The 12,836-nt window shown below is 45.9% G+C and overlaps 1 protein-coding gene across 9 annotated transcripts in view; it reads right to left on the bottom strand.

Moving 5' to 3' along the window:
- Positions 1-474: 474 nt before the first annotated feature.
- The window catches only part of THOC5 (THO complex 5), a 32,111-nt gene continuing 19,749 nt past the window's right edge, over positions 475-12,836 (bottom strand). For all 9 annotated transcript variants that reach the window (XM_045458130.1, XM_045458132.1, XM_045458129.1 and 6 more), the window contains 8 exons: positions 9,886-9,987; positions 9,220-9,316; positions 8,528-8,642; positions 7,139-7,242; positions 6,917-7,004; positions 4,202-4,317; positions 3,342-3,532; positions 475-679 (listed from right to left, as the gene is read on the bottom strand). In XM_045458130.1, the coding sequence (XP_045314086.1) occupies positions 616-679; positions 3,342-3,532; positions 4,202-4,317; positions 6,917-7,004; positions 7,139-7,242; positions 8,528-8,642; positions 9,220-9,316; positions 9,886-9,987 (877 nt within the window). In that variant the 3' untranslated portion in view covers positions 475-615. The remainder of the gene's footprint in view (positions 680-3,341; positions 3,533-4,201; positions 4,318-6,916; positions 7,005-7,138; positions 7,243-8,527; positions 8,643-9,219; positions 9,317-9,885; positions 9,988-12,836) is intronic.

Genomic DNA, 12,836 nt, shown 5'->3' with positions numbered 1-12,836 from the left:
TCACTAGATGATAGCTCTGCATGAGGCTCTCCAACACCATCTTCATCAACTTCAGGAAATCTGGCAATATGTACAATTATTCCTTGTATTGGTCTTCTATGTGTGCTATACTTTCACATGTTTATAACGTCCAACGGAGAGAATGGCCATTGGAGGCACTGACAAAGTTAGTGGAGGGAGAAAAGAGCTTTTGCTTTCTGTGCTATGCTGACTTGGCCTTCCCCAGCCACCTCCTAAGAGCAGGGACCTGGGGTAACAAACAAGATAATTGTCCAAAGCAGGAACAAGAAAGGTGAGTGGGGACAAGAGGGCAGCATGCTTTGATAGAACCAGAATCTTCTGCACTCTGCTTTTCTTGGCCACCTAGGGGAAGCGTAGGTGTGAAAGCTCTTTCACACCATGCCATGGCCCCCAACTGCCCTTCCAGACTGTAAACCTGCCTCCCTCCATCCCAGGGAACCACAAGACAAAGTCTACTTGGTCAAGTGACACTTTAATAGGCTAGAAATAAAAAAATCTGTCTTTGGAGAATATCAAGAGCCACCTGTGGGCCAGAACAGAAAGCAGAGGCACAGCACTTAGGGCCTAGGGAGAAACAGCAGGCTGAGTGGGAGGTCAGCGATGGCTGAAGAATCCTTGAGGGTGGTTATATTTAAATGGCTTCATCCTGCTGGGACCCCTAGAGAAACAGGAGATGGGAGATCAGTTAACACCATACCCTCTGGGCTGAAAAAATAAATTATAATTCATCCACGCAAGGGAAAACTATGCAGCTGTTCAGGGGAAAAGGAACACTGTGAGAAACGCAGACTGTAAAACATAAATGCCTGCAAATGCATGAACACAAACCTGGAAGGACCCACACTGACAACAGGCACAGGGCTTGGGTACCTTCACTTTTTAGTATTTTTACAGAACTACTTGTTATTGTCTGCATGTTTAACAAGAAACGCATTTTATTTCTGTAATAAGAAAAATAAAGGAGAAAACCTTAAAATCCTCCTTTGCAAGGAGAGTCCCATGTAGGCAGGAGTCTGGGAGTGAAAAGAATCTGCACTAAGTGCCTGCAAAGAGCTATGTGCTTTATACTCACTACTCTCCGGTGCTGTTTCCACCATTTTATAGGTTTTACAGATGAAGAAACAGGCTCGGGAAGGTAAAATGCCTGAGATTTTATGGTCAGAAAGTACACAGCCCAAATTCAAAACCAGGTCTGACACCAAAGCCTACTGGCCAGAGGCTGACTGACAGCCATGGCCAAAGCCCCCAGTGCTACAAAGCTAAGGTGCTTCGGCTATAATCCTGGGCCCCCAGGCCAAACACACAGGGCCCCCAAGCTGCACAACTCCAGTGAGTGATGTCCAGCTACAGGGCCTCTTTTGTTTGTCTGCCTATGACTGACATTCACTGGTAACTAGAAAGGATCCCGGATCCAGGTCTGAAGGAGGGGTGTGTGTCTATGTGATGGTAGAGATGAGGAGAAAGAAGATTTTTATTCCAACACTAATGCAACCACTTATTTATGTGAGGGCTTACTCTGCGTACATCATATTCGGCAATTTACAAGCTACATCTGGTTTAATTTCATCCTCCCAACAATACCTGAGGTTGGTATCTCAATCATCAATCAGGTATCATCAATACCTGAGATGCTGTTTTACCGATGAGGAACCTGAAGCTCACGGGGCTACATGTAGACCTCCCCACACAGGAAGGAGCTGCTACTTGAACCTACATCTTTCTGGCCCTGAAGCCCTTGCTTCACAATGACAGATACCTCCCAACACCAGAGGGGCACAGAGTCACCTGGATGAGTCTAGGCATGTGGCTAATGGAGAACCCACAGGCTGAAAGTAGCCAGCCACAGGCAGGACCAGACCTCGGGCCCCTGCTGCCAGGCCAGCGCTTTGCAGCCCAGCCCCTTGTCCTGATCCCAGTGGTCAGCTGGACTCCAGGCCAAGAAACTCACATCTCACCAATCATGGAGTTAATTGGATCTGAGTAGCCAAAGGAGTACCTTCCCAGCATGCCCTGACAGAGGAGCTCAGCCTGGGTGACACAAAAGCACTTCAGGAAACAGATCCTTTGGGAACCATTAGATAACAGAAAATAAACACCGACAGTGTGAGAGCTTCCACCCTGAAAATGTGTTACAGCAGACTGAGAAGGTGGGAAGAACTGAGTTCTCACACAGACCCACCAGGGAGAGCAAGTCCTAGAAGCCACCAACACCTAGTCACTGCTTCACCTCCCAGCAGCCACTTGGGGGCTGGAACTGGTTATTACCAGGTAACATGAAGAACCAGGCCAGGTGGAAGTGCCAGATGGAGGCGGGAGGATGCTGGCACAGCTTCCAGGGGCTGGCACTGGCTATCTGAGAGAAGGTGACGGGCAGTTAAGGCACCTTTAGACCGACAGGGAATAGGGGGGATGTGCCCTTCCCCTCTCCCAGACACCATTTCTCCCCAGCTGCTTGCTCAAAAGGGAGAGGATACCTGAATAGTGTGGACTCTGGAGTTTTGAAACTGACGCTTTTAAGAACAAGAACATGAGTTAGGGGGATGGAAGGGAGAGAAAGGACCTGACAAAAGTGAAATGGAACATTGGCTAGAAGTGCCATGAGCACAGACAGGCTAAACACCAAGATGTCAGGACCTAACAGCATTTTGTGAGCCCCCGTCTGTGCCAGGAATCATTCTCATAGCTGACATAATTTATCTCTAATTCCTCATCAGCCAGACTGTATACTTCTACTTCAGCCTTTAGGAAATAGGCCCAGAGCTAAAGTGACTCTGCCAGGGTCACACAGCTGGTGAGGAACAAAGCAGAGATTTGCACTTATGTTTATGGTATTTCAGAGCTGGTTCCTTCCACGATGCCCGACTGCCTAAAGCTGTGGTTGTGGCAGACTTGTGAGCACCCCAGGAAGAGTAGGGCATACCCTGGGACTGCTGGGGCTATATGTAGTTTAAAAAGCTTATTTGGACAGAGAAAAGCAAACCCTGTTGTTTTCCAGAAAAAGCACAGGAAGTTCAGCTACATCTTCTTGGTCTGTGGTCTGGTGCTGCTCACTTAGTGGGTGGCCCACCTTCAGGGGGTGCTCGTGAAGAACAACTGGGCCAGGATGGTAGAAGTGGGCTGCAGGGAAAGTTTCAGGAAGCAGGGAGCAAGCTCTCTCCAGAAAATCCAGCTATGGAATTTTAATTTCCACTGTGAACACAGACAAGCACACCTGGGAACACACACGCCCTCCATGCCAGGCTTTGATCTCTGCCCCAAATCCCTGAGAGAGGCAGGGCTGAAGGCACCCAGAGCCCCAGCGCTCCCACCCCTCCCCTCACCTGAAAAGCCGCAGACACATCTTCTCCTGGGGAAATTCCTTGGGCCCCTCCACGCTGTCGTCATGGCTCTCCGTCTCCAGGTAGACGTCCAGCAGCACACATAGGCGCTGCAGCTGGTTGGTCAAGAGCTGATGGCTGGGTCGGGGGCCACAGAGCTCCTTGTAGCACACGTTGACCTCGCTCTCCATTGCCTAAGGAGTGGGATAGCCAGGAACCTAGCACTACCTTCAGACTGAGTGGGTCTGGCAGCTCCACAAGAACCACAGCCGGGCCTCTGCAGGAGCTGGGTCATACCATCTCAGGCAAGACGGGCTTGTTCTCAGGACAACAGGGTCTTCCTGATTCTGACCCATAACTTTTCCTGCCCAATACTTGCACAGCCAAAAAGATGGAGGCAGGAGGCATGTAAAGAAGAAATCTCAAGATAAGATCTAAGTCAGAAAGTATTAGGGTTAAAAGCATGATCCACGGCCAGAAGACCACTACAGCATCAAATCAACAGAATAAATTAATAATAGCTGCAATGATCTTATACATCATCTCATCCCACCACGTCTGTGCTCCCGAGTTTATTCACAATTCTACAGAAGCCCAAGACAACTACTTTTCAAAGCAAGTATTTATATTATCTCCATTTTAAAATGGGGTGACCCCAAACTAGGTAAGTTGTTAAGATGGGTCTAGGCTTTTTCTTCTACTATACCACACAGACTCCAGCAAATTCTACAAATCCTGGCAGGTCCCTCTGTCCCTAGGATCATGCCAGTGGGCAAGCTTTCAGATGCAGTAGGTTCTGCCACCTCCCATCTCACCAAGGAGGCTCTCCCCACTCCTCCCGTTACCCCCCATCAGAGCCTTACCCGAATGTTGTCATCGTTGCTATTGGTTTTCTCTCCTTTCCAGTTCAGACACAGCTGGAAAATGGGTGGGATGGAGGAGTAGCCAGGGTTCAGCACCACAGCAGCTTGGAGTTTGGCTGGGAAGGGAGGGGGAAGGAGGAAAAATCAGTTCTGAGACCCAGCTTGCCAGCCACGGACCCTCCCCATTGGATCTTTGTCTTACATTAATCCGAGTACTGCACAGAACATTCTGGTCTTTTGTTTTTGTTCTATAATCTCTGAAGTACAATTGCCAGGCAGCAGAATGTGAAGTCCTGTGACTCTGGTCCCTCTAAGGATGCAGAGGTGTGTGGACTCTCCAGGGTCTGGTCCACACTGGGTCTGCCCAAGTGTTATATTTGCTCCTTTGACAGAAGTTTAACTGGCATTTCTTTCTTTGCCCACAAGTTAAGGATTTTCCCACATGAAGGCTTACTGTTTTTTTCTAACAATATTGTGTATTAGCTGTTACATCAACATATTTTCTCTATTGTTTCTTTTCTTTTTATGTATTTTGTTATGTGAAACTTTTTAATACCCAACATTTACGGAGTACTTACTGTATTCCAAGTACTGTGCTAAGCCCTTTATATACATTTTACTTCAGGTTTATTTCAACCTACCAATGACTGTATGAGATGGGTACCGTTATTATCATCTCCATTTTACCTATAAAGAAACTGAGGCTCTCATAGACACTTCCTTAAGATCAAACAGTTGCAAAGCAGCAGTGCTGAGTTCAACTACAACTGTCTGCTATCAAAGCTGTGTTCATAGTCCTTACAGGAAACAGTTGTATTTTTTAAAATATTCATTTTTTCTCTGGCGGCAGCCTTTGCTTTTCTCCATAGGATGACATTCACTTTTACCACAAATGCGCTAGATATGCCATTCCTTTCTCATTATTTATGGGGGGAAAAAGAACTATGACACACCAGTAATTCAAATAACAGAGGACAAGAGAGTGGAGGTTAAGACAATTCTTCCCTGACAGCTGCGACCACATTTATTAAAAAGTGAGTCCTTTCTCTGCTGTATTGCTTCTGTCCTAACAGTTGGCATATATTTCTGGATTTAATCTCTATTCAGTTAAGTTTTGTTTTTAACCCATACTATGTAAAATTTTCAAACTGATCTGTTGTAAAATAAAGGATTATTCATGTGTCTCTGTGTGTATATGTGTATATGCATATATGTGAGTGTGTATGTGTATACGTATGTATAAGTATACGTATACATACACACACACACACACACACACACACACACATACACAGCGCATTGGTGGTAAAAGTGAACGTCATCCTATGGAGAAAATATTTTTCTATAATTGCTGTGCACTTATTTAAATTTCACTTTTAAATTTTCAAATTCTGCAATGCATCTTATGAAAATTTTAGTTATCACATTCACTCTGTTATGGATCTAGAACACTTACTACCTACATAAGCTTTCATCTGGTCAACCAGGAAGCAGAGTGAGGTCTTCTAGTGACTTCCCCCTCTTAGGGCTTTATAAATTTCTTGGACTACATATTTGTGCCTTTTCAAAACAGTATTCTGTGTTATTTAGGGATGAGACAAAAGTGATTTTTGAAAGTGAAAAGGATGGGAAGCAAATGTACAAATTCCAAATAGGAGTCACCAATTGTTGAGGGAGAGAATGAAAGCATGAAGTGCCCTGGGGACCTCAATAGTATCTAAAATATTTAATTTACTCAGGATATTTTTAAAACATACAAAAGGCAAGAAACCATGGTAGAGAAACTCTAATATCACAGAGTGCAACCTTTCCTTGTATTTCTCGCACTTAGACCCACAACCAACCCCCTGAGCTCTGCAGCTACAGCACCGAGCCCCAGGGGTCAGATTCCGTGGGCAGTGGCAGGTTTGCCGAGGCAGGAGCTAGAAAACAGCTCCACAGGCAGCACCCAGGTGGCTCCACAGAAAGCCGTGGCAAATTAGACTCCAGGACAGCCGTGAGGAATCACAGCTTTTGATTCCTCAAAAGTGAGTACAGAACAGCAGACAGGGAGGAAGGTCCTACTACCCTGCACTTCACAAACTGAGAGTGGTTTGTTGGCCCTTCTGTGAAGAGGAGGAAGAACAGGTATCTGCTTTTAGAGAACAGTAAAGCAAAGGGCTAAGTGCTCAGGCTCAGATCGCATTTGTGACAAAGCTTCAATTTCCTCACCTATAAAATGGGAATACGGGTTTCCCCTGCTATCCAAAAGTACAGTGTTCCTATGAAACCTTCCGTAAGTCAAAATGGCATAAGGAGAGGAGCATCGCCCACTTAACTTTTCGAGCATTAATGCCACTTTACTTTTACACAAGACCTACATTAGTACAGTAATGGTTTTTCTTGCAAAGGTGAACATCCTCCTTTCTTTCAGTTAGCGAAAACAGCACTAATGTAGGTTTTGTGCAAAAGCAAAGTGGTGGAATGCAAATTTTAGGAAAGCAGGGGGTACTTGCATTACCACTCCCAGTCATGAGGATTAAATGAGATAAAACATGTATGTGGCTGTGTTATAGAACAAGTCCTCACTGAATGGTGGCTCTTACAATCATTACTACTATTTGCTAAGTCACCCCAGCAAGATTCTAGGATCTTTTGCTTTCTTTGGGCAACCTTCAGGAATGTTTTATTCTTATTATCTCCCTGGCCTACCACTGTGATCAGAAGAGCAATTACCTGTGCCCCTTTCCACGAGTGCCATGTAGTAAAGATTGGTGTCCTCAGCCAGTCCCGCCTCCACAATGTCCTTGGTGAAATGCAGCTCCTAGAAGTCACCACAGAGGAGGGAATTCCTGGATCCTCCAGTCAAATCCCTTGCCCTTCTAGGGGAAGGGCAGGAGCTGAAAGATGATATGGGTCTTTGGGACAGCAAGGGTGACGTGTCACTCCTCCACTTACCATGTAATCCTCATGGGCAATTGTCACCCACTTTACCAGGCGGGAGACAACCTTTGCAGGAAAGAGGTATTGGCAATCACTGGTAACTGGTACAATGCCATGTTCTAAAAGAGAGCAAGTCAGGTGTATTACAGGTAGAAATCAGATGCCACAGCTGGGTAACTAGGATCATCTGGAGGGCTCAGGTGGCCCTGCCAGCTCTCCAGATACATGAAGCATTCAGTAGGTGCCCTGGTCAACAACATGTGCTAGGAATCCAGGCACACCAACCTGACCTTCACCCCTGCTATGTGCTTGTGGCTGGACCTAGCACCAGCATTCATGGTGCTTTATCTTTAATGCAAATGATGGCCAGCAAAACAAAAACCCCCTGGCAGCCAGAACCAGTGATGGTGCCTCTGCAGCAGTGACTGTTAATTAGATCAAATAGCCAAGAGGGCTGTTTTCTCACAGCTGACCTTGATGGAGAAAATGACTGAAGTGTTCTGTGTCAGTTTCTCTAAGGGAGAAGAGTTAGAGAACTGCTCCAGGGCAAATTCCTGCTGGAGTTTCAATCCACAAATATGCCAACACAGTAAATGCTGTCTAGGATGACAATCATCCAACCTTGGGACAAAACAACTTTAGCAATGGTGATGGGGAAGAAACCCACAAACAATGCTGCCCTGCAGGGATCAGGGTCCATGTGGAATACAAGAACTGCCCCAGATGGGTAAGGACTCCAGATGGGTCCTGGAAACCTAATGTCTTTCCTGACAGTGATTCTTTTCAGTCAGAAAGATCTCAACCCTCACTTCCCCTCAAGTGCCTTATACATGGTAAGTCCTCAACAAGTATTTACTGAATGAGTAAACGAAAAGGAACACCGATATGGCCACCACCTTGGTCAATGGCTCGTTAGCTCAATGGCTCAGAATCACCTGGGAGCTTATGAATAACACTGGGGTTCATCCTCACCCTGGAGGATGTTAGCTCAGTGGGTCTCAAGGGAGGTATGAGGGGGTGGATCCCTGGATAGCTGTATCAAATAAGCTAAATGTAAACTCTACAAAGCATGAATGGATTTCTACTAAGTATCTGTTGGAATGTACACCCAAATCTGACATGCGCTAACCTACAGTAAGTTGTTCCTGACCAGTCCACTAACCTGGACCACCCAGGAGGCTTTGGGTCTCTTTTGTGAGCTGGGACAGCCCTGATAGTCCTGAGGGGAGCTAAGATCCCTGCCTGGATGGACCTGTAGCTCTCCCCAGGGGTCCTGCCAACACCTCTGCTCATCAAGAGCCAGGCAGTGTCATCAGGATTTAAGAAACCTGAGTGAAGGACTAAGTCATCTTTGTCCCTGTGTTGTCCAAATAGGCCTTAAGCCACAGCCACACATCAGCTTACCCAGGGATGCAAACTGTTTGTGGAGGGCCAGGCGGGATTGAACCCTGGTCTTCAACAGTTTCATGGTGGTCTCCATGTGGCTGGCGCTCAGCGAGTGGTCAGCAATCACCGTGTGCTGTAGACGACAGCGAGAAGCACCCTGAGTGCCCTCTGTCCTTGTTGTCTCCAGGCATTGCCTCTCTTAGGCCCTCCTTGCCAATGGCAGCCAGGACCACACACACCCTGAGGTGGGCACCTTATGGGAATGGCAGGGTTCACCTGCTGTGACAGGCCAGATGCTGAGTTCCAGTAGGAATACAGGATGCTGGAAATCTCAAGAGGCCTGGCCAGCTCCTGAGAAAGGAAGGCTTCTGCTAAGGTGCCAGATGCCAGATCCCTTGGGGTTCTGGCACTTTTGAACACCAGACTGAGGGGCGGTGGAGCCTGGAGTCATGTAGCACCCAGAGCAAGGACTCAAGTTACTTTCATCTCGAGGGCTACCAGGCTCAGGGAGAACCAAAGGTACCTACACATTTGTGGGCCTCAGACATTTTTAGTATCCTGAGTGGAGGGAGGACAGACCATAGCCCCAAGGAAAAGCATTCTGATACTTCAAAGCCCTCAAAGGCCATCCAAAGCCTTTCTGGAGTCTGTCTGGGGGGTGAGGGAGTAGAGATCCTTAGCCAAGGAGACTGGATCCACAGTGTACACACCTGGGGCTGCTCTTTGGGGAAGTGGAGGCCACCTAGCTTCTGTACCCACAAATAGGGGTGACCTAGGTCAAGTACGTAGTCTCTCAAAGTCAGGATGCTGCAGAAAAGAACACAGCATAAAATGATTTTATAAGTCCTTTCTGCAGTGGTCCCAGGATACAGCCTTCCTCCCATGCCCCTGAAATGGATGGTCTCACAGGCTAGGCCACACTCACAGCCCGGCTGCCAGCAAAGTCTCTAAACTTCATCACCTTCCTACTGTGAATTTCACCTCTCCCATGTTCCCTTTTCTCTTCCCCCCAGCTCATAAGCAAGTCTCAAGTCTCAATATAAAGTCAATGCCTTTGATTTCTTCACCAGTCCACCAATTTATAAAATATTTTTCAGGTTTTTAATCCTCAGAAAATTGAATGTTAAACCATGTTATCCTCTCATGTGTTCTTATCATGTCCTCCAAGTTTGATCCTTCCACCCTTCCTTACTATTCCATGACCTTCATTTGCCCCTTGTGTTCCCTTCTTTTGACATAGCACTCCCTCAAGCTCCAGGGTCTCCCTTGCCCCCTGATAGGCCTCTGACCCTAACAGGTCTTTAATGCTGGGCTTGAGCTGCCAGAGAAACTCCAAAGCAAAGAGACTGGGAAAGGAGGAAACACTGCTGACTCACCCAACTTTATCAAACTGATACTGATTGGCTGGATTCGGAGTCTTCTTTCCATGATCCCCTGGATACAAACAGCTCAGGACTGAGTCAGGAGACAGCAAGTCACTGGAAAAGGGATAAGACCGCAGTGAAAACACTGGCCAATGCCTTGCCTTGAGGCAGACTTGGGCATCTGGGGATAGTAATGCCACCTATCATTAATGATCATGCTACCATTTACTGAATGCTTCCTGTGGGCCAGGGCAGTGGAGGGAGGACAGACCATAACTCTTTATACTTGAGGTCACCAGATCTCACACTCTATGAGGTATGACCATTTCCATTTTACAGAGAAGAAATTCAGGCTTTGAAAGATATGGCTTGTCTAAGATCACACTACTAATAAGTGCTGGAGTAGGGATTTGCACTGTCTGATCAAAGACAGTAGTACTCCTACACACTAAATTTTTTGAAAACCCTATCCCTTTAAGAGAGGTATATGGTGACCAAGGCCTTACCTTCAGGGGAGCAAAGCTCTGTGACACTGGAGATAAAATAATCACAATTTTCACAACAGCAGAAGAGATTCCTTTCTACCCCCAAAGAGCAAGTAAACAGCTTTAATGGTGTGTCTATCTCACTTTGACCAAATCTCATGCCACTCACAGAAAAGGTCCCCTTTATGTTCCGAGGAAAAGACATTATCACATGCGCTGGACACAAGGTGACCCAGGGCTATAAGCAGAGAGACAGCATCACTGCCACCCATCTGGAATGGTTAGGGCACAGCCTGTAATTAAACGCTGACAAGTGGAGAAGGGATGGAGAGGGGAGAGGAAGAGGATAATGGAGTAATCTGATCACAAAGGACAAGGCTCAGTCTTTCTCTCAACCAGCAGGGGTTCTCCTTCATCTTTCCAGGTCTGGCATCAGGAGCAACTCAGGCAGAATGGGCTAATCTTACTGCTCAGAGACCAGGCATGACTTTAAGAATTTAGCAGTGGGGCGGTGGCAGCTTTGACTCTTCCTGGTTTCCTGTCTCTCCCAGAGTCTCTCTGCCCCACCTCACTGCCTTTCATGGAGAACTGGCTAGAAATAAGAATTGTCAGTCGTTTGGCCAATATTATTTAGTGACTATTACTAATAAATAGAATGAATCAGGAGTCAACAAAAATAAACAGAACAGCTAAAACTCCACAATAACGGTTTCTAATTAACAAAACCTAATGAAAGAATCAAATCTTGAAAAATTTGCATCGGTAATATGTGGTTCAGGACAACCGAATTTGGTGAAGATAATGAACATAAAAGGAGAGATTATATACAGTCATAAAAACACAACACCAAAACAAAAAACTACTCAGTCAAATCTTTGTTGTAAAATAATAATAGGTAAAAAGGGATTAAGAATTTGGTAAGTAAAAGTGGAAAATCATTAAAAATAGTTTAATGACTTAATGAAAAACTGATTAGTAGTGAGTCAAAATGTCCTAATGGAGATCATTCTGTAAAATAATTTCTTGAAGAAAATTCAGCACGGCTGGTTAAATGTTAAAATGTTTGTATGAAGAACATCAATTTCCTAATGAATTAATAGATCCTGGCAACAGTCATCAGTGCTGCTAACACCACAAAAATAGAGACAGCCTGTGCCTCCTGATGGAAGCACTCAACATTTATACCATCCTGCTCCCTCATCCCTCCTGCAAAAAAATCAAAGTTGAATCTCACCAAGCCTCTAAACCTAACTATAATTAACATGAAATACCCAGGAAGGTAATAACTCACTAAATTCTAATGCAAGGATGCAATCATCAAAATCCAGACTGGGGAAACCTACAAACAACCCATTCTCTTTGACAAACAGATGGCAGGGACATTCAGATGAAAAGATGCTTGAGAGAAGCTTCACCCAATTGCAACATGTGGACCTTATAAAGATCCAGATTCAAAACCCAAACTATAAAAACAACTAACAAAAAACACTAAGAGAAAATCAGTGAAATTTGAACTCTGAATGGATATTGAATGATATTAAGGAATTAGTGTGAGACTGTGATTACATCAGGGAGAAAAAAAAGTATCCTTGTGTTATAGTAGATGAATAAATAGAACCATACACCAGGCTGGTATCTCCAGGGGCCAAAGCAGCCTGTACTTAAGCAAAGGCCTCTGAGCTGGCAGTTTGGAACTCTAGGCCCAGAGCTTCCATAACTGGTCAGATGCCTCCTGGACTTCAGTTTCTCCAACTGAAAAATAGGGGGATGAGCTAGACAACACCTGAAGGCCCATAAAGATACAATCCTGGTTTCAGGGTGGTGCTTCCTTTTGCATCCCCTCCCTCTTTTGGGGCCACGGACCATCTATCGATGATAGTCGTAGTTTCCTCCCCTTGTAAAGTTATTGTGAAGAGTTAAGCAAATTCATGATGACAAACACATTACCAAGTGTGACATTACCAGCTGTCATTACCAAGTGCTTCACCTATGCTAAGCACTAGACCTGATCCTTCATAAACACCCTGGAAGTGTATATTACAATTCATGACCAGAGTGAGGAACCAGCCTCAGAAGCCAGGAAACTTGGCTAAAGGTGCACACACAGGTATAAGTGGCAGACCCGGGAAACACTGGAGCTCTGAGCCCAGCTGGTATCCACTCAGCAGTACTGTCCCCAGTACTTGCATGTGCAAAACTTAGGGAGAAGCTGGAGTTAAGTATGCACTGAGGCCAGCTGGCAGCCCTCTTCTTAGTAGGTTTGGCATTTGAGAGGTGAGCAGGCAGAATGCTGGTGACAAGGAACTCCACCATGGCCAGGGCCCGCAAGCTGCTAGACTGAGAGCTTTGGCCAGGCAGTGTAACCGGGCACTCTGAAGAAGCAAGCCTTGGGCTCCCTCTGCTGGGGTCAGGTGAGAATAGGGTCAATTTCATCCAGAGTGCCCTAGCGTGATCAAATAACTCTTGAGTCCAGGGACC

The sequence above is a fragment of the Leopardus geoffroyi genome, chromosome D3 (genome assembly GCF_018350155.1).
Source record: "Leopardus geoffroyi isolate Oge1 chromosome D3, O.geoffroyi_Oge1_pat1.0, whole genome shotgun sequence".
In the NCBI taxonomy this organism is placed as follows: Eukaryota; Metazoa; Chordata; class Mammalia; order Carnivora; family Felidae; genus Leopardus; species Leopardus geoffroyi.
Note: the sequence above shows the minus strand (reverse complement) of the source record. Positions and strands in the feature narration are given on the sequence as shown.